The 22,500-nt window shown below is 48.8% G+C and overlaps 1 protein-coding gene across 1 annotated transcript in view; it reads right to left on the bottom strand.

Annotated features, from left to right (window-relative positions):
* The window catches only part of LOC110513658 (glypican-6), a 356,553-nt gene that overhangs the window by 295,324 nt on the left and 38,729 nt on the right, over positions 1-22,500 (bottom strand). Inside the window, exon 2 of the mRNA XM_036972578.1 lies at positions 20,238-20,396. Within this exon, the coding sequence (XP_036828473.1) occupies positions 20,238-20,396 (159 nt within the window). The remainder of the gene's footprint in view (positions 1-20,237; positions 20,397-22,500) is intronic.

Consider the following 22,500-nt stretch of genomic DNA (forward strand, 5'->3'; position numbering starts at 1 on the left):
AAGAGGCTAACCAAAGTGTTGCAGGACAGGAACAACCCAGACGATGGAAGAGGCTAACCAAAGTGTTGCAGGACAGGAACAACCCAGACGATGGAAGAGGCTAACCAAAGTGTTGCAGGACAGGAACCCCCCAGATGATGGAAGAGGTTAACCAAAGTGTTGCAGGACAGGAACCCCCAGACGATGGAAGAGGTTAACCAAAGTGTTGCAGGACAGGAACCCCCCAGACGATGGAAGAGGCTAACCAAAGTGTTGCAGGACAGGAACAACCCAGACGATGGAAGAGGCTAACCAAAGTGTTGCAGGACAGGAACAACCCAGACGATGGAAGCAGCTAACCAAAGTGTTGCAGGACAGGAACCCCCCAGACGATGGAAGAGGCTAACCAAAGTGTTGCAGGACAGGAACCCCCCCAGATGATGGAAGAGGCTAACCAAAGTGTTGCAGGACAGGAACCCCCCAGACGATGGAAGAGGCTAACCAAAGTGTTGCAGGACAGGAACCCCCCAGACGATGGAAGAGGCTAACCAAAGTGTTGCAGGACAGGAACCCCCCAGACGATGGAAGAGGCTAACCAAAGTGTTGCAGGACAGGAACCCCCCAGACGATGGAAGAGGCTAACCAAAGTGTTGCAGGACAGGAACCCCCCAGACGATGGAAGAGGCTAACCAAAGTGCTGCAGGACACCTATAGACCAGGACTGACCCAATGGTTACATATAGACTAGGACTGACCCAATGGTTACCTATAGACTGACCCAATGGTTACCTATAGACCAGGACTGACCCAATGGTTACCTATAGACTAGGACTGACCCAATGGTTACCTATAGACTGACCCAATGGTTACCTATAGACTAGGACTGACCCAATGGTTACCTATAGACTAGGACTGACCCAATGGTTACATATAGACTAGGACTGACCCAATGGTTACCTATAGACTAGGACTGACCCAATGGTTACCTATAGACTGACCTAATGGTTACCTATAGACCAGGACTGACCCAACGGTTACCTATAGACTAGGACTGACTCAATGGTTACCTATAGACCAGGACTGACCCAATGGTTACCTATAGACTGACCCAATGGTTACCTATAGACTGATCCAATGGTTTCATTTATAGACTAGGACTGACCCAATGGTTACCTATAGACCAGGACTGACCCAATGGTTACCTATAGACTAGGACTGACCCAATGGTTACCTATAGACCAGGACTGACCCAATGGTTACCTATAGACTGACCCAATGGTTTCCTATAGACCAGGACTGACCCAATGGTTACCTATAGACCAGGACTGACCCAATGGTTACCTATAGACTGACCCAATGGTTACCTATAGACTAGGACTGACCCAATGGTTACCTATAGACTGACCCAATGGTTACCTATAGACTAGGACTGACCCAATGGTTTCCTATAGACCAGGACTGACCCAATGGTTACCTATAGACTGGCCCAATGGTTCCCTATAGACCAGGACTGACCCAATGGTTCCCTATAGACCAGGACTGACCCAAGGGTTACCTATAGACTAGGACTGACCCAATGGTTACCTATAGACTGACCTAATGGTTCCCTATAGACTAGGACTGACCCAATGGTTACCTATAGACTGACCCAATGGTTTCCTATAGACCAGGACTGACCAAATTTAGTCCAAAACTAAGCTGGGTGGTAAAACAGAAGGCTGTCACACCAATTATTTAAGTGGTCATGTTTAAAGGGCGGGTGAACAGTGATTATACTGTCGTCCTGCTACCATGTTGTTCTGTCTGAGTGGCGTTTCATTAAAACACACTCCTTATTTTATCTAAAAGGTCGACATGCGTGTTCTGACTAAATGTCTTCTGATGGCAACTCCAGTTCAGAAACTCTTCCAGGGTGTAAACTGGGTCGGCTCTAATGAGGACCTCTGAGAGACCAGGCTGTTTGATCTCACCATCTGACACCCAGATATGATCCACGGAGGGTTTCCTCCTCCGACATTCTACTGGTTAACTTTTCTTCAATGAATAGAAACATTAATTACTAATGGAAAAAGACTGAGTAAAAATGTTTTTTATCAAAAACTTATTTTGGTGGTTATAAATATTTCCAGTAGCACTTCATGTTCATGGTAGAGTAGAGTTAGTTACCTTACTTCCATATTTCCTTAATATAAACCAACACGCAGAACAGCGAGACTGTCGCTTGGGCGAAATACTGTATATAACTTATAGCGGAGTATTAGGAAATAAAAGGTGGGAAAAGGGGTACCTGGTCAGTTGGAAAAGGGGGATACCTGGTCAGTTGAAAAGGGGGGATACCTAGTCAGTTGGAAAGGGAGGTATGAGTTGCCGTGCAATATGTTATAAAGCAGATTGTGTTCTTCACTTCATGTTACTTTACATTCTGAAACTTTACCTTAGTTCCCCAGACCAGTTGAGTCAGTCTGTAAATAGCACAACAGGAGAAAGCAGGAGCAGGGAGGTTTCAGCTGTGTATTGACAGGGGTTGCGTTTTATACTGAAAGTCAACAGTGTTTGTTGCTTCAATAGTGATCAGAGGTGTGGGAACTACAGTTTTTCCCTTCACAGGAAATACATCAGTGCAACTCATTCGGTTGAAAATAGCTTCATTTTCTTCAGATGACAATAGCGGTGCAATGCTATTTGGCTAGCAGCCACACAAGTGAATGAGTTTACAATTAAAAAACAAGGTATTTTTTGTTGTTGCAAAAACGATGCATGGTCATCATATTTCTAATGTTTATCAAAGAAAGAATATAGCCAGCTACATTTCCTTATTTTTACTTTTACTTTTGCTTAAAGTTAATCTTACATTTTACTGGAGAACAGTAGGCTGGCAACACCTGGAAAAGGACTGGAGAACAGTAGGCTGGCTACACCTGGAAAAGGACTGGAGAACAGTAGGCTGGCTACACCTGGAAAAGGACTGGAGAACAGTATGCTGGCTACACCTGGAAAAGGACTGGAGAACAGTAGGCTGGCTACACCTGGAAAAGGACTGGAGAACAGTAGGCTGGCTACACCTGGAAAAGGACTGGAGAACAGTAGACTGGCTACACCTGGAAAAGGACTGGAGAACAGTATGCTGGCTACACCTGGAAAAGGACTGGAGAACAGTAGGCTGGCTACACCTGGAAAAGGACTGGAGAACAGTAGGCTGGCTACACCTGGAAAAGGACTGGAGAACAGTAGGCTGGCTACACCTGGAAAAGGACTGGAGAACAGTAGGCTGGCTACACCTGGAAAAGGACTGGAGAACAGTAGGCTGGCTACACCTGGAAAAGGACTGGAGAACAGTAGGCTGGCTACACCTGGAAAAGGACTGGAGAACAGTAGGCTGGCTATACCTGGAAAAGGACTGGAGAACAGTAGGCTGGCTACACCTGGAAAAGGACTGGAGAACAGTAGGCTGGCTACACCTGGAAAAGAACTGGAGAACAGTAGGCTGGCTACACCTGGAAAAGGACTGGAGAACAGTAGGCTGGCTACACCTGGAAAAGGACTGGAGAACAGTAGGCTGGCTACACCTGGAAAAGGACTGGAGAACAGTAGGCTGGCTACACCTGGAAAAGGACTGGAGAACAGTAGGCTGGCTACACCTGGAAAAGGACTGGAGAACAGTAGGCTGGCTACACCTGGAAAAGGACTGGAGAACAGTAGGCTGGCTACACCTGGAAAAGGACTGGAGAACAGTAGGCTGGCTACACCTGGAAAAGGACTGGAGAACAGTAGGCTGGCTACACCTGGAAAAGGACTGGAGAACAGTAGGCTGGCTACACCTGGAAAACTACTGGATAACAGTAGGCTGGAAAAGGACTGGAGAACAGTAGGCTGGCTACACCTGGAAAAGGACTGGAGAACAGTAGGCTGGCTACACCTGGAAAAGGACTGGAGAACAGTAGGCTGGCTACACCTGGAAAAGGACTGGAGAACAGTAGGCTGGCTACACCTGGAAAAGGACTGGAGAACAGTAGGCTGGCTACACCTGGAAAAGGACTGGAGAACAGTAGACTGGCTACACCTGGAAAAGGACTGGAGAACAGTATGCTGGCTACACCTGGAAAAGGACTGGAGAACAGTAGGCTGGCTACACCTGGAAAAGGACTGGAGAACAGTAGGCTGGCTACACCTGGAAAAGGACTGGAGAACAGTAGGCTGGCTACACCTGGAAAAGGACTGGAGAACAGTATGCTGGCTACACCTGGAAAAGGACTGGAGAACAGTAGGCTGGCTACACCTGGAAAAGGACTGGAGAACAGTAGGCTGGCTACACCTGGAAAAGGACTGGAGAACAGTAGGCTGGCTACACCTGGAAAAGGACTGGAGAACAGTAGACTGGCTACACCTGGAAAAGGACTGGAGAACAGTAGGCTGGCTACACCTGGAAAAGGACTGGAGAACAGTAGGCTGGCTACACCTGGAAAAGGACTGGAGAACAGTAGGCTGGCTATACCTGGAAAAGGACTGGAGAACAGTAGGCTGGCTATACCTGGAAAAGGACTGGAGAACAGTAGGCTGGCTACACCTGGAAAAGGACTGGAGAACAGTAGGCTGGCTACACCTGGAAAAGGACTGGAGAACAGTAGGCTGGCTACACCTGGAAAAGGACTGGAGAACAGTAGGCTGGCTACACCTGGAAAAGGACTGGAGAACAGTAGGCTGGCTATACCTGGAAAAGGACTGGAGAACAGTAGGCTGGCTACACCTGGAAAAGGACTGGAGAACAGTAGGCTGGCTACACCTGGAAAAGAACTGGAGAACAGTAGGCTGGCTACACCTGGAAAAGGACTGGAGAACAGTAGGCTGGCTACACCTGGAAAAGGACTGGAGAACAGTAGGCTGGCTACACCTGGAAAAGGACTGGAGAACAGTAGGCTGGCTACACCTGGAAAAGGACTGGAGAACAGTAGGCTGGCTACACCTGGAAAAGGACTGGAGAACAGTAGGCTGGCTACACCTGGAAAAGGACTGGAGAACAGTAGGCTGGCTACACCTGGAAAAGGACTGGAGAACAGTAGGCTGGCTACACCTGGAAAAGGACTGGAGAACAGTAGGCTGGCTACACCTGGAAAACTACTGGATAACAGTAGGCTGGAAAAGGACTGGAGAACAGTAGGCTGGCTACACCTGGAAAAGGACTGGAGAACAGTAGGCTGGCTACACCTGGAAAAGGACTGGAGAACAGTAGGCTGGCTACACCTGGAAAAGGACTGGAGAACAGTAGGCTGGCTACACCTGGAAAAGGACTGGAGAACAGTAGGCTGGCTACACCTGGAAAAGGACTAGAGAACAGTAGACTGGCTACACCTGGAAAAGGACTGGAGAACAGTAGACTGGCTACACCTGGAAAAGGTAGCAGAACAGTAGCTCCACATCAGGCTACTATCTTGCTACTATCTTGTCTCATCGCTACAACTCCTGTGCGGAATCGGGAGAGACGAAGGTTGAAAGTCATGCGTCCTCCGATACACAACCCAACCAAGCCGCACTGCTTCTTTAACACAGCGCGCATCCAACCCGGAAGCCAATGTGTCGGAGGAAACACCGCGCACCCACTTGGTTAGCGCGCACTGCGCCCGGCCCGCCACAGGAGTCGCTGGTGCTAACCTGGACGACTTTAGGCCAATTGTGCGTCGCCCCACGGAACTCCCGGTTGCGGCCGGCTGCGACAGAGCCTGGGCGCGAACCCAGAGTCTCTGGTGAAACAGCTAGCGCTGCTATGCAGTGCCCTAGACCACTGCACCACCCGGGAGGCAATTATGTCAGCTTTCTGCCGTGTTTGAGAAGACAAAGCCCTTTGGATCAGTTATCTGTACAGCTGCCACTATGTTGATTTCCTTGTGTTTTTTCTCCCCTCTGTTCTCGGCCAGTCTGCTCCCATGAGCAGAGCAGACAGGCCTGTTGCCCTAGCGACTCCAGACTCCACACAGACACAGCGTGTACAAAGTACTGTTATTCCTTCAGACAAGCAGGAGTCAAAACTTTGTTCATTTGCATAATGTCTCTCGTTCACATTGTAAATGTCCAAACTCATCAGAAATGAAATTCGGTAGCTCCTACCTCCACAGTGCATTCTGAAGGTATTCAGACCCCTCAACCTTTTACACGTTTTGTTACGTTACAGCCTTGTTCTAAATGTATTAAATAAATCAAATGTCTCATCAATCTACACACAATACCCCATCATGACATCACAATACCCCATCATGACATCACAATACCCCATCGTGACATCACAATACCCCATCATGACATCACAATACCCCATCATGACATCACAATACCCCATCATGACATCACAATACCCCATAATGACATCACAATACCCCATCATGACAAAGCCCAAGTTGGTTTAGACATTTTTGCAAATGTATTACAAATAAAAACATCAATATCTTATTTACATCAGTATTCAGACTCTTTGCTATGAGACTCAAAATTGAGCTCAGGTGCATCCTGTTTCCATTGATCATCCTTGAGATGTTTCTACAACTTGATTGGAGTCCACTTGTGTTAAATTCTATTGATTGGATTTGGAAAGGCACACGCCTGTCTATATAAGGTCCTACAGTTGACAGTGCATGTCAGAGCAAAAACCAAGCCATGAGGTCGAAGGAATTGTCCATAGAGCTCTGAGACAGGATTGTGTCGAGGCACAGATCTGGGGAAGGGTACCAAAACATTTCTACAGCATTGAAGGTCCCCAAGAACACAGAGGCCTCCATCATTCTTAAATGGAAGAGGTTTAGAATCACCAACACTCTTCCTAGAGCTGGCCGCCCGGCCAAACTGAGCAATCTGGGGAGAAGGGCCTTGGTCAGGGAGATGACCAAGAACCCGATGGTCACTGTGATAGAGCTTTAGAGTTCCTCTGTGGAGATGGGAGAACCTTCCAGAAGGACAACCATCTCTGCAGCCCTCCACCAATCAGGCCTTTATGGTAAGGTGGCCATATGGAAGCTACTTCTCAGTAAAGAACACACAACAAGTTAGTGGATAGATGCTTATACAAAATTGGGAGTTTTTCAGTCCAGAGGATCTGGGGAATTAGACTTTTAAAGTCATTAACATCAGTGGAAAATGTCCAAAAACAGTAGCTCATCCTATGTCCTAATGGTGGTGCTACGGAAACCAACAATGCACCAACAGCTTGCCCACACGGTCACATACTGGACCACACAGTCACATACTGGACCACACAGTCACATAGACATATACTGGACCACACAGTCACATACTGGACCACACAGTCACATAGACATATACTGGACCACACAGTCACATACTGGACCACACAGTCACATACTGGACCACACAGTCACATAGACATATACTGGACCACACAGTCACATAGACATATACTGGACCACACAGTCACATAGACATATACTGGACCACACAGTCACATAGACATATACTGGACCACACAGTCACATACACATATACTGGACCACACAGTCACATACTGGACCAGACAGTCACATACACATATACTGGACCACACAGTCACATACTGGACCAGACAGTCACATACTGGACCACACAGTCACATACTGGACCACACAGTCACATAGACATATACTGGACCACACAGTCACATAGACATATACTGGACCACACAGTCACATAGACATATAGATAGGGCACTACCTTAGAATGGCCTCCTATCACCCTAGATAGGGCACTACTTTAGAATGGCCTCCTATCACCCTAGATAGGGCACTACTTTAGAATGGCCTCCTATCACCCTAGATAGGGCACTACTTTAGAATGGCCTCCTATCACCCTAGATAGGGCACTACTTTAGAATGGCCTCCTATCACCCTAGATAGGGCACTACTTTAGAATGGCCTCCTATCACCCTAGATAGGGCACTACTCTATAATGGCCTCCTATCACCCTAGATAGGGTACTACTTTAGAATGGCCTCCTATCACCCTAGATAGGGCACTACTTTAGAATGGCCTCCTATCACCCTAGATATGGTACTACTTTAGAATGGCCTCCTATCACCCTAGATAGCGCACTACTTTAGAATGGCCTCCTATCACCCTAGATAGGGCACTACTTTAGAATGGCCTCCTATCACCCTAGATAGGGCACTACTCTAGGATGGCCTCCTATCACCCTAGATAGGGCACTACTCTAGAATGGCCTCCTATCACCCTAGATAGGGCACTACTTTAGAATGGCCTCCTATCACCCTAGATAGGGCACTATTTTAGACCAGGGTCCAAAGGGGAGCCATTTGGGATGCAGCCCTAGATCAGTCTCAGTGGGACTATGACAGCCTACTATAAAAGAGATGGACAGAAATCCCTGTATCCCTGGACTAACTTAATCCCGGTGTGGCTGGCTAACTTAATCCTGACGTGGAGCTACAGTCACTTTTCCAGCATCAGGGTTACTCAATAATGCATGACACCGGAGAGGCAGTCGGTAATCAACAGCACAGTTAAATGGTTCTAAATAGGCTCCTATAAATAACGGGACAGAAATGAGGGCATGTGAAATGAAGGAGGGATGGACTCAAACCCTGCAATGTGGGAGAAGGGAGGGAAACCACAGAGGGAGGAGAGAGAGGAGACAGAGGGGAGAGAGGAAAGAGGAGAGAGGTGACAGGGAGAGAGAGGAGAGATTAGAGAGAGGAGAGATTAGAGAGAGGAGAGATTAGAGAGAGGAGAGGTGACAGGGAGAGAGAGGAGAGATTGGAGAGAGGAGAAAGGTGACAGGGAAGAGAGGTGACAGGGAGAGAGAGGAGAGATTAGAGAGAGGAGAGAGGTGACAGGGAGAGAGAGGAGAGATTAGAGAGAGGAGAGAGGTGACAGGGAGAGAGAGGAGAGATTAGAGAGAAGAGAGAGTGGACGGAGAGAGAGGAGAGATTAGAGAGAGGAGAGAGGTGACAGGGAGAGATAGGAAAGATTAGAGAGAGGAGAGAGGTGACAGGGAGAGATAGGAGAGATTAGAGAGAGGAGTGAGGTGACAGGGAGAGAGAGGAGAGATTAGAGAGAGAAGAGAGGTGACATGGAGAGAGAGGTGACAGGGAGAGAGAGGAGAGATTAGAGAGAGGAGAGAGGTGACAGGGAGAGAGAAGAGAGATTAGAGAGAGGAGAGAGGAGACAGAGGGGAGAGAGGAGACAGAGGGGAGAGGAGACAGGGAGAGAGGAGAGATTAGAGAGAGGAGACAGAGGGGAGAGAGGTGACAGAGGAGACAGAGGGGAGAGAGGAGACAGAGGAAAGAGAAGTGACAGAGGAGAGCGAGTAGTCTAACCCTACTGCCTTCCCAAGTGACCCCTTGGCCTCTCATTACCCAATCACAGCTAGCCAACACTACACTGCTTCAGTCCCACTAACCCAACTGCCTTCCCAAGTGACCCCCTGGCCTCTCATTACCCAATCACAGCTAGCCAACACTACACTGCTTCAGTCCCACTAACCCTACTGCCTTCCCAAATCAAATCAAATCAAATCAAATTTTATTTGTCACATACACATGGTTAGCAGATGTTAATGCGAGTGTAGCGAAATGCTTGTGCTTCTAGTTCCGACAATGCAGTAATAACCAACAAGTAATCTAACTAACAATTCCAAAACTACTGTCTTGTACACAGTGTAAGGGGATAAAGAATATGTACATAAGGATATATGAATGAGTGATGGTACAGAGCAGCATAGGCAAGATACAGTAGATGGTATCGAGTACAGTATGTACAAATGAGATGAGTATGTAAACAAAGTGGCATAGTTTAAAATGGCTAGTGATACATGTATTACATAAGGATACAGTCGATGATATAGAGTACAGTATATACGTATGCATATGAGATGAATAATGTAGGGTAAGTAACATTATATAAGGTAGCATTGTTTAAAGTGGCTAGTGATATATTTACATCATTTCCCATCAATTCCCATTATTAAAGTGGCTGGAGTTGAGTCAGTGTCAGTGTGTTGGCAGCAGCCACTCAATGTTAGTGGTGGCTGTTTAACAGTCTGATGGCCTTGAGATAGAAGCTGTTTTTCAGTCTCACGGTCCCAGCTTTGATGCACCTGTACTGACCTCGCCTTCTGGATGATAGCGGGGTGAACAGGCAGTGGCTCGGGTGGTTGATGTCCTTGATGATCTTTATGGCCTTCCTGTGACATCGGGTGGTGTAGGTGTCCTGGAGGGCAGGTAGTTTGCCCCCGGTGATGCGTTGTGCAGACCTCACCACCCTCTGGAGAGCCTTACGGTTGAGGGCGGAGCAGTTGCCGTATCAGGCGGTGATACAGCCCGCCAGGATGCTCTCGATTGTGCATCTGTAGAAGTTTGTGAGTGCTTTTGGTGACAAGCCAAATTTCTTCAGCCTCCTGAGGTTGAAGAGGCGCTGCTGCGCCTTCTTCACAATGCTGTCTGTGTGAGTGGACCAATTCAGTTTGTCTGTGATGTGTATGCCGAGGAACTTAAAACTTGCTACCCTCTCCACTACTGTTCCATCGATGTGGATAGGGGGGTGTTCCCTCTGCTGTTTCCTGAAGTCCACAATCATCTCCTTAGTTTTGTTGACGTTGAGTGTGAGGTTATTTTCCTGACACCACACTCCGAGGGCCCTCACCTCCTCCCTGTAGGCCGTCTCGTCGTTGTTGGTAATCAAGCCTACCACTGTTGTGTCGTCCGCAAACTTGATGATTGAGTTGGAGGCGTGCGTGGCCACGCAGTCGTGGGTGAACAGGGAGTACAGGAGAGGGCTCAGAACGCACCCTTGTGGGGCCCCAGTGTTGAGGATCAGCGGGGAGGAGATGTTGTTGCCTACCCTCACCACCTGGGGGCGGCCCGTCAGGAAGTCCAGTACCCAGTTGCACAGGGCGGGGTCGAGACCCAGGGTCTCGAGCTTGATGACGAGCTTGGAGGGTACTATGGTGTTGAATGCCGAGCTGTAGTCAATGAACAGCATTCTCACATAGGTATTCCTCTTGTCCAGATGGGTTAGGGCGGTGTGCAGTGTGGTTGAGATTGCATCGTCTGTGGACCTATTTGGGCGGTAAGCAAATTGGAGTGGGTCTAGGGTGTCAGGTAGGGTGGGGGTGATATGGTCCTTGACTAGTCTCTCAAAGCACTTCATGATGACGGAAGTGAGTGCTACGGGGCGGTAGTCGTTTAGCTCAGTTACCTTAGCTTTCTTGGGAACAGGAACAATGGTGGCCCTCTTGAAGCATGTGGGAACAGCAGACTGGTATAGGGATTGATTGAATATGTCCGTAAACACACCGGCCAGCTGGTCTGCGCATGCTCTGAGGGCGCGGCTGGGGATGCCGTCTGGGCCTGCAGCCTTGCGAGGGTTAACACGTTTAAATGTCTTACTCACCTCGGCTGCAGTGAAGGAGAGACCGCATGTTTTCGTTGCAGGCCGTGTCAGTGGCACTGTATTGTCCTCAAAGCGGGCAAAAAAGTTATTAAGTCTGCCTGGGAGCAGTCCGTGATTGACTGTAGACCCTGCCACATGCCTCTTGTGTCTGAGCCGTTGAATTGAGATTCTACTTTGTCTCTGTACTGGCGCTTAGCTTGTTTGATAGCCTTGCGGAGGGAATAGCTGCACTGTTTTTATTCGGTCATGTTACCAGACACCTTCCCCTGATTAAAAGCAGTGGTTCGCGCTTTCAGTTTCACGCGAATGCTGCCATCAATCCACGGTTTCTGGTTAGGGAATGTTTTAATCGTTGCTATGGGAACGACATCTTCAACGCACGTTCTAATGAACTCACACACCGAATCAGCGTATTCGTCAATGTTGTTGTCTGACGCAATACGAAACATGTCCCAGTCCACGTGATGGAAGCAGTCTTGGAGTGTGGAGTCAGCTTGGTCGGACCAGCGTTGGACAGACCTCAGCGTGGGAGCCTCTTGTTTTAGTTTCTGTCTGTAGGCAGGGATCAACAAAATGGAGTCGTGGTCAGCTTTTCCGAAAGGGGGGCGGGGCAGGGCCTTATATGTGTCGCGGAAGTTAGAGTAACAATGATCCAAGGTCTTTCCACCCCTGGTTGCGCAATCGATATGCTGATAAAATTTAGGGAGTCTTGTTTTCAGATTAGCCTTGTTAAAATCCCCAGCTACAATGAATGCAGCCTCCGGATGAATGGTTTCCAGTTTGCAAAGAGTTAAATAAAGTTTGTTCAGAGCCATCGATGTGTCTGCTTGGGGGGGGGATGTATACGGCTGTGATTATAATCGAAGAGAATTCTCTTGGTAGATAATGCGGTCGACATTTGATTGTGAGGAATTCTAAATCAGGTGAACAGAAGGATTTGAGTTCCTGTATGTTTCTTTCATCACACCATGTCACGTTAGTCATAAGGCATACGCCCCCGCCCCTCTTCTTACCAGAAAGTTGTTTGTTTCTGTCTGCGCGATGTGTGGAGAAACCCGTTGGCTGCACCGCTTCGGATAGAGTCTCTCCAGTGAGCCACGTTTCCGTGAAGCAAAGAACGTTACAGTCTCTGATGTCCCTCTGGAATGCTACCCTTGCTCGGATTTCATCAACCTTGTTGTCAAGAGACTGGACATTGGCAAGAAGAATGCTAGGGAGTGGTGCACGATGTGCCCGTCTCCGGAGTCTGACCAGAAGACCGCCTCGTTTCCCTCTTTTTCGGAGTTGTTTTTTTTTTGGGTCGCTGCATGGAATCCACTCAGTTGTCCTGTTTGTAAGGCAGAACACAGGATCCGCGTCGCGAAAAACATATTCTTGGTAGTACTGATGGTGAGTTGATGCTGATCTTATATTCATGAGAGGCCAAGGGGTCAAGTGACCCCTTGGCCTCTCATTACCCAATCACACTCTTTGGAGGACAGTTAACCCAATGAATATGAGTTCATTCAAGCCATAACCCTCTTCTAAATGAATATGATTGGTTATTCTGAATAATACCGTTTCCAACACTCCACAGTATGTAAGTCATTCACATGTGTTAACCATCACAAGGCTGCCGGCCCAGACGGTATCTCTATCCGGGCGCTCAGCATGTGCAGACCAGCTGGCTGTTGTGTTGTCTGCCATGTTCAATCTCTCCCTAGGCCTCAATACCCACCTGCTTCAAGATGTCCACTATCATCGCTGTGCCCAACTGAATGACTAGTGACCCTGAGCACTCTACTCTCTCCATCTCACTATCATCGCTGTGCCCAACTGAATGACTAGCGACCCTGAGCACTCTACTCTTTCCATCTCACTATCATCGCTGTGCCCAACTGAATGACTAGCGACCCTGAGCACTCTACCCTCTCCATCTCACTATCATCGCTGTGCCCAACTGAATGACTAGCGACCCTGAGCACTCTACACTCTCCATCTCACTATCATCGCTGTGCCCAACTGAATGACTAGCGACCCTGAGCACTCTACACTCTCCATCTCACTATCATCGCTGTGCCCAACTGAATGACTAGCGACCCTGGGCACTCACTTCCATCATGATGACACTCTACCCTCTCCATCTCACTATCATCGCTGTGCCCAACTGAATGACTAGCGACCATGATGATGAAGTGCTTTGAGAGGCTAGTCCTCCCTCCCCGACACACTCCACCCTCTCCATCTCACCTCCTCCCTCTCCATCTCACCTCCTCCCTCCCCGACACACTCCACCCTCTCCATCTCACCTCCCGACACACTCAACCCTCTCCATCTCACCTCCTCCCTCCCCGACACACTCCACCCTCTCCATCTCACCTCCTCCCTCCCCGACACACTCCACCCTCTCCATCTCACCTCCTCCCTCCCCCGACACACTCCACCCTCTCCATCTCACCTCCTCCCTCCCCGACACACTCCACCCTCTCCATCTCACCTCCTCCCTCCCCGACACACTCCACCCTCTCCATCTCACCTCCTCCCTCCCCGACACACTCCACCCTCTCCATCACACCTCCTCCCTCCCCGACACACTCCACCCTCTCCATCTCACCTCCTCCCTCTCCATCTCACCTCCTCCCTCCGACACACTCCACCCTCTCCATCTCACCTCCTCCCTCCCCGACACACTCCACCCTCTCCATGTCACCTCCTCCCTCCCCGACACACTCCACCCTCTCCATCTCACCTCCCCGACACACTCCACCCTCTCCATCTCACCTCCTCCCTCCCCGACACACTCCACCCTCTCCATCTCACCTCCTCCCTCTATCTACAGTCCTGTACAAACAGATCCCTCCTCCCTCTATCTACAGTGCTGTACAAACAGATCCCTCCTCCCTCTATCTACAGTGCTGTACAAACAGATCCCTCCTCCCTCTATCTACAGTGCTGTACAAACAGATCCCTCCTCCCTCTATCTACAGTGCTGTACAAACAGATCCCTCCTCCCTCTATCTACAGTGCTGTACAAACAGATCCCTCCTCCCTCTATCTACAGTGCTGTACAAACAGATCCCTCCTCCCTCTATCTACAGTGCTGTACAAACAGATCCCTCCTCCCTCTATCTACAGTGCTGTACAAACAGATCCCTCCTCCCTCTATCTACAGTGCTGTACAAACAGATCCCTTCGTTTACCAACGCCTGAGATATAGTACTCTACCCTCTCCATATCACCTCCTCCCTCTCCGACACACTCCACCATCTCACCTCCTCCCTCTCCGACACACTCAACCCTCTCCATATCACCTCCTCCCTCCCCGACACACTCCACCATCTCACCTCCTCCCTCTCCGACACACTCCACCATCTCACCTCCTCCCTCTCCACACACTCAACCCTCTCCATATCACCTCCTCCCACCCCGACACACTCCATCCTCTCCATCTCACCTCCTCCCTCCCGGACACACTCCACCCTCTCCATCTCACCTCCTCCCTCTCCATCTCACCTCCTCCCTCCTCGACACACTCCACCCTCTCCATATCACCTCCTCCCTCTCCGACACACTCAACCCTCTCCTATATCACCTCCTCCCTCCCCGACACACTCCATCCTCTCCAATTCACCTACAGCCCTGACTGATCCACGGACGACGCAATCGCTATTTAACTGCCCTCACCCAGCTGGACAAGAGGAATGCATACTGTATGTGAGGAATGCATACTGTATGTGAGGATGCTGTTCATCGACTACAGCTCCTAGTGTCCTATCAGCTCATTAGAAAGCTCAAGGACCTGCGTCCGAACTACTCCCTCTGCAACTGGGTCCTGGACTTCCTGACGGGCCGTCCCCAGGCGGTGAAGGTAGGCAACATTACCTCCTCGACACTGATCCTCAAAACGAGGGTCCTCAAGGGTGAAGGTAGGCAACATTATCTCCTCAACACGAGGGTCCACAAGGGTGAAGGTATGCAACATTATCTCCTCTACACTGATCCGCAACACGAGGGTCCTCAAGGGTGAAGGTAAGCAACATTATCTCCTCAACATGAGGGTCCTCAAGGGTGAAGGTAGGCAACATTATCTCCTCAACACGAGGGTCCACAATGGTGAAGGTATGCAACATTATCTCCTCTACACTGATCCGCAACACGAGGGTCCTCAAGGGTGAAGGTAGGCAACATTATCTCCTCAACACGAGGGTCCACAAGGGTGAAGGTATGCAACATTATCTCCTCTACACTGATCCGCAACACGAGGGTCCTCAAGGGTGAAGGTAAGCAACATTATCTCCTCAACATGAGGGTCCTCAAGGGTGAAGGTAGGCAACATTATCTCCTCAACACGAGGGTCCACAATGGTGAAGGTAGGCAACATTATCTCCTCAACACGAGGGCCCCACAAGGGTGCGTCCTTGAAGAAGGCAGGACAGCGACTCTTCAACCTCAGGATGCTGAAGACATTCGGCCAGTACCCGAAGGTCCTCACAGTGTTCTACATGAGCACCATCGAGAGCATACTGTCGGGCTGCATCACAGTGTTTTACAGGAGCACCATCGAGGGCATACTGTTGGGCTGCATCACAATGTTCTACATGAGCACCATTGAGAGCATATTGTCGGGCTGCATCACAGTGTTCTACAGGAGCACCATCGAGAGCATACAGTCGGGCCGCATCACAGTGTTCTACAGCAGCACCGTCGAGAGCATACTGTCGGGCCGCATCACAATGTTCTACAGGAGCACCATCGAGAGCATACTGTCGGGCTGCATCACAGTGTTCTACAGGAGCACCATCGAGAGCATACTGTCGGGCTGCATCACAGTGTTCTACAGGAGCACCGTCGAGAGCATACTGTCGGGCTGCATCACAGTGTTCTACAGGAGCACCGTCGAGAGCATACTGTCGGGCTGCATCACAGTGTTCTACAGGAGCATCATAGCCTGGTACGGCAACTCCACCGCCGCGGACCGCAAGGCTCTTCAGAGGGTGATACCTGCAGGCGAACACACCATTGGGTGCTCTCTGCCTGCCCTACAGGATACCTACAACAACAGGTGTTGCGGGAAGGCCAAGAAGATCATCAGGGACCGTAACCACCAGAGCCATGCCCTGTTCTCCCAGCTTCAATCCCTCAGACATGGGCAGTACAGGAGCATTATGGCAAAAGGCTGCTGGATAGACACCACTAGTCAGCTGTTTCTACCCCCAGACCATCAGGTTGCTGAATAGACACCGCTGGTCAGCTGTTTCTACCCCCAGACCATCAGGCTGCTGGATAGACACCACTAGTCAGCTGTTTCTACCATCAGGCTGCTGGATAGACACAACTAATAAACTGTTTCTACCCCCAGACCATCAGGCTGCTGAATAGACACTGCTGGTCAGCTGTTTCTACCCCTAGACCATCAGGCTGCTTGATAGACACCACTAGTCAGCTGTTTCTACCATCAGGCTGCTGGATAGACACCACTAGTCAGCTGTTTCTATCATCAGGCTGCTGGATAGACACCACTAGTCAGCTGTTTCTACCCCCAGACCATCAGACTGCTGAATAGACACCACTAGTCAGCTGTTTCTACCCCCAGACCATCAGGCTGCTGAATAGACACCACTAGTCAGCTGTTTCTACCCTCAGACCATCAGGCTGCTGGATAGACACCACTAGTCAGCTGTTTCTACCCCCAGACCATCAGGCTGCTGAATAGACACCACTAGTCAGCTGTTTCTACCACCAGACCATCAGGCTGCTGAATAGACACCACTAGTCAGCTGTTTCTACCCCCAGACCATCAGGCTGCTGGATAGACACCACTAGACCATCATAAAGGATTAGACCAGGGCCCTGGTCTAAAGTATTGTACTATACAGGGCCCTGGTCTAATCCTAAAGTTACGTTACTCATTACAATTAGAAAGTAGACTTCCCAACACTATACAGGGAACAGGGAGTGTTACTACCATAGGGCCCTGGTCTAAAGTAGTGTACTATACAGGACCCTGGTCTAAAGTAGTGCACTATACAGGGCCCTGGTCTAAAGTAGTGCACTATACAGGGCCCTGGTCTAAAGTAGTGCACTATACAGGGCCCTGGTCTAAAGTAGTGCACTATACAGGGCCCTGGTCTAAAGTAGTGCACTATACAGGGCCCTGGTCTAAAGTAGTGCACTATGCAGGGCCCTGGTCTAAAGTAGTGTAATATACAGGGCCCTGGTCTAAAGTAGTGCACTATACAGGGCCCTGGTCTAAAGTAGTGCACTATACAGGGCCCTGGTCTAAAGTAGTGCACTATGCAGGGCCCTGGTCTAAAGTAGTGTAATATACAGGGCCCTGGTCTAAAGTAGTGCACTATACAGGGCCCTGGTCTAAAGTAATGCACTATACAGGCTCCTGGTCTAAAGTAGTGCACTATATAGGGCATAGTGTGCCATTTGAGACAGCCAGAGTATGTTATTTTTTTACTGCTAAAGCAAAAAGTGTCTCTGGGAGGTGAAGGAAACAGCTGTGGACGATCTCACATGTTATTCATCATGTACCAGCAGTAAATCCCCTTCCCCAACGCCCTCACTTATTCATGTCCTCCTCCTGCTCCGTATTAATGACCTGGTGGCAGCAAGTCCTTTAAAGAAGATGCTTTTATCCCTGGTACCATTCACTGTAGCAGGCCAACGTAGCAGCTGGCCGAAATCAGTCTGGTACCATTCACTGTAGCAGGCCAATGTAGCAGCCGGCCCAAATCAGTCTGGTACCATTCACTGTAGCAGGCCAATGTAGCAGCCGGCCCAAATCAGTCTGTTACCATTCACTGTAGCAGGCCAATGTAGCATCCGGCCCAAATCAGTCTGTTACCATTCACTGTAGCAGGCCAATGTAGCAGCTGGCCCAAATCAGTCTGTTACCATTCACTGCAGCAGGCCAACGTAGCAGCCGGCCCAAATCAGTCTGTTACCATTCACTGCAGCAGGCCAATGTAGCAGCCGGCCCAAATCAGTCTGTTACCATTCACTGTAGCAGGCCAACGTAGCAGCAGGCCCAAATCAGTCTGTTACCATTCACTGCAGCAGGCCAACGTAGCAGCTGGCCCAAATCAGTCTGGTACCATTCACTGCAGCAGGCCAACGTAGCAGATGGCCCAAATCAGTCTGGTACCATTCACTGTAGCAGGCCAACGTAGCAGTCGGCCCAAATCAGTCTGTTACCATTCAGCCCATTTTGTATCAACCCACAGCCCATTCCCAGTTACAGTCTAGTCACCAAACAGCCTGTTAATATGATCAGCTTGCTGTGCTGGTACCTTTCCTCAGTGATAATATGAAAACGGTGTGAGGTACAACAGATTCATGGTGTGAGGTACAACAGATTCATGGTGTGAGGTAGCAGTACATCAGATTCATGGTGTGAGGTACAACAGATTCATGGTGTGAGGTACAACAGATTCAAGGTGTGAGGTACAACAGATTCATGGTGTGAGGTAGCGGTGCAACAGATTCATGGTGTGAGGTACAACAGATCCATGGTGTGAGGTACAACATATTCATGGTGTGAGGTAGCAGTACAACAGATTCATGGTGTGAGGTACAACAGATTCATGCTGTGAGGTACAACAGATTCATGCTGTGAGGTACAACAGATTCATGGTGTGAGGTACAACAGATTCATGGTGTGAGGTAGCAGTACAACAGATTCATGGTGTGAGGTACAGCAGATTCATGCTGTGAGGTACAGCAGATTCATGGTGTGAGGTACAACAGATTCATGCTGTGAGGTACAACAGATTCATGGTGTGAGGTAACAGTACAACAGATTCATGGTGTGAGGTACAACAGATTCATGGTGTGAGGGACAACAGATTCATGTTGTGAGGGACAACAGATTCATGTTGTGAGGGATAACAGATTCATGGTGTGAGGTACAACAGATTCATGGTGTGAGGTAACAGTACAACAGATTCATGGTGTGCGGTACAACAGATTCATGGTGTGAGGTACAACAGATTCATGGTGTGAGGTACAACAGATTCATGGTGTGAGGTACAACAGATTCATGTTGTGAGGTACAACAGATTCATGGTGTGAGGTACAACAGATTCATGGTGTGAGGTACAACAGATTCATGGTGTGAGGTACAACAGATTCATGGTGTAAGGTACAACAGATTCATGGTGTGAGGTACAACAGATTCATAGTGTGAGGTACAACAGATTCATATTGTGAGGTACAACAGATTCATGGTATGAGGTACAACAGATTCATGGTGTGAGGTAGCAGTACAACAGATTCATGGTGTGAGGTACAACAGATTCATGGTGTGAGGTACAACAGATTAATGGTGTGAGGTACAACAGATTCATGGTGTGAGGTACAACAGATTCATGGTGTGAGGTAGCAGTACAACAGATTCATGGTGTGAGGTACAACAGATTCATGGTGTGAGGTACAACATATTCATGGTGTGAGGTACAACAGATTCATGGTGTGAGGTACAACAGATTCATGGTGTGAGGTACAACAGATTCATGGTGTGAGGTACAACAGATTCATGGTGTGAGGTACAACAGATTCATGGTGTGAGGTAGCAGTACAACAGATTCATGGTGTGAGGTACAACAGATTCATGGTGTGAGGTACAACAGATTCATGGTGTGAGGAACTAGACTCTGCCCAGTGAGGTCATCAGTTCCATTTGACAGACACATCAGGGTTCACAACTCAGTGTTTCCCCCGTCACTAGATAGGCGGGGCGTTTCCAATAACATCCACTTTGTACCAACTACTACTGTATATAATAACAGCAATAGAGTCAGCTGACATCCAAAATAAAGCCCCACCTTCTGCTATGGAGCTCAGGACACACAATGACAGACAAGAAACGCAGCTAGCTGTTTGTCTTACCGTCAAACTGTTGATGTCTGGACACCAAGGTTGTCCTGAGTGTTTGACTGGTGTCCTCCACCAGGTTCTCAAACTCCAGCTTGCTCTGCTGCCCCAGTTTCTCCTCCATGTCAGACGTACAACAGGTGTAGCCCTGAGGACACACACGCAGGTGTTCACCTGGGTAGAGAGAGACAGAGAGTTAATAACTGGAGGAGAGGGACAGACAGACAGGTGTTCACCTGGGTAGAGAGAGACAGACAGTTAATACCTGGAGGAGAGGGACAGACAGACAGGTGTTCACCTGGGTAGAGAGAGACAGACAGTTCATACCTGGAGGAGAGGGACAGACAGACAGACAGACAGACAGACAGACAGACAGACAGACAGACAGACAGACAGCATGGCTGTTATACACATCAACAGAGCTTGCTGCCAAAGAGCAGGAGTCAAGTCAAGCCCCCAAAAGGCAGAGGTTTGATCAAGCCTCCAGTCATTCGAGATTTCCAGGACAGACAGAAGAGAGAGAGAGAGAGAGAGAGAGAGAGAGAGAGAGAGATAGAGAGAGAGAGAGAGAGAGAGAGAGAGAGAGAGAGAGGCTGGAACAGAATGGGGGCTGAGGCCCACAGTGCTCAGACACACGAGAAGAGACGACACAACGTGAAACCAACTAAGCTGGCTAATAATCACATTTTACATTCTAGATAATGAAGTGGTAAATTAGTATGAGGTTAAATGGGACATTGAAGCCTTCTCTGTCTCAGTGCAGAGACTGTCTGGACAGTGTGTTGGTGTGTACTGGCACCAACGTCAGAAGAGAGGACCACAGTAAGTGTTCTCTGCTACGTTGCCAGCAGACTGCTAATGAAGACTGGCAACAACACTTCAGAACAAAACACAGCCAGGTCTCTAGAGTGATGTGCATGAACTGCTCTGTGGCCGACCGTGGAGACCACCACTCTCTAGACGACACAGATACAGCGCCTCACACAGAGATACACGTTTACAGTGTTATCCAAGCTGACTGGGATCAACATGTCACTGTTTGTTCACGCTTGACAGGGCTTTGCCGCATAGCATGTGTGATGTGAGGAAAATGAACCACACAGAGTTGATTGAGATCTGTGTTTATATATGTGATCCCTCACCACAAGGCTGTAAACAAAACAGCAGCTAACAGCTAACAGAGAAACAGAGCAGTAGATCAGAAGCTAACAGAAAAACAGAGCAGTAGATCAGCAGCTAACAGAGAAACAGAGCAGTAGAACAGCAGCTAACAGAGAAACAGAGCAGTAGATCAGCAGCTAACAGAGAAACAGAGCAGTAGAACAGCAGCTAACAGCTAACAGAGAAACAGAGCAGTAGAACAGCAGCTAACAGCTAACAGAGAAACAGAGCAGTAGATCAGCAGCTAACAGAGAAACAGAGCAGTAGATCAGCAGCTAACAGCTAACAGAGAAACAGAGCAGTAGAACAGCAGCTAACAGCTAACAGAGAAACAGAGCAGTAGAACAGCAGCTAACAGCTAACAGAGAAACAGAGCAGTAGATAGCAGCTAACAGCTAACAGAAAAACAGAGCAGTAGATCAGCAGCTAACAGAGAAACAGAGCAGTAGATAGCAGCTAACAGCTAACAGAGAAACAGAGCAGTAGATAGCAGCTAACAGCTAACAGAGAAACAGAGCAGCAGATCAGCAGCTAACAGAGAAACAGAGCAGTAGATAGCAGCTAACAGCTAACAGAGAAACAGAGCAGTAGAACAGCAGCTAACAGCTAACAGAGAAACTGAGCAGTAGAAAGCAGCTAACAGATAAACAGAGCAGTAGATAGCAGCTAACAGCTAACAGAGAAACAGAGCAGTAGAACAGCAGCTAACAGCTAACAGAGAAACAGAGCAGTAGAACAGCAGCTAACAGCTAACAGAGAAACATAACAGCAGATCAGCAGCTAACAGAGCAGTAGATGGGGACATTAGCAGAGAGATGATCAGAGATGGTGACATTAGCAGAGAGATGATCAGAGATGGGGAAAGACGTGTGTAATTACAGAGGGCAACATAATGGAAGAGGAAAAGTCATCTTCTGCTGCTGGGATTTGACGGTGAAACGTTCTGGCACCGGAGACCATGTTTTCTAATCAGAGTGAAGCGAGCCATGAGAAATACCATTTATTTTACTGAGAGAGACAATCACACATTAGCTCTTTGGTCCATTCTCTGGATGCCTCCCAAATGGCCCTCTAATTCCCTTTAGGGCCTATTGAGTCCTGGTCCAATGTAGTGTAC

This window comes from Oncorhynchus mykiss, unplaced genomic scaffold (genome assembly GCF_013265735.2).
Source record: "Oncorhynchus mykiss isolate Arlee unplaced genomic scaffold, USDA_OmykA_1.1 un_scaffold_177, whole genome shotgun sequence".
NCBI lineage: Eukaryota > Metazoa > Chordata > Actinopteri > Salmoniformes > Salmonidae > Oncorhynchus > Oncorhynchus mykiss.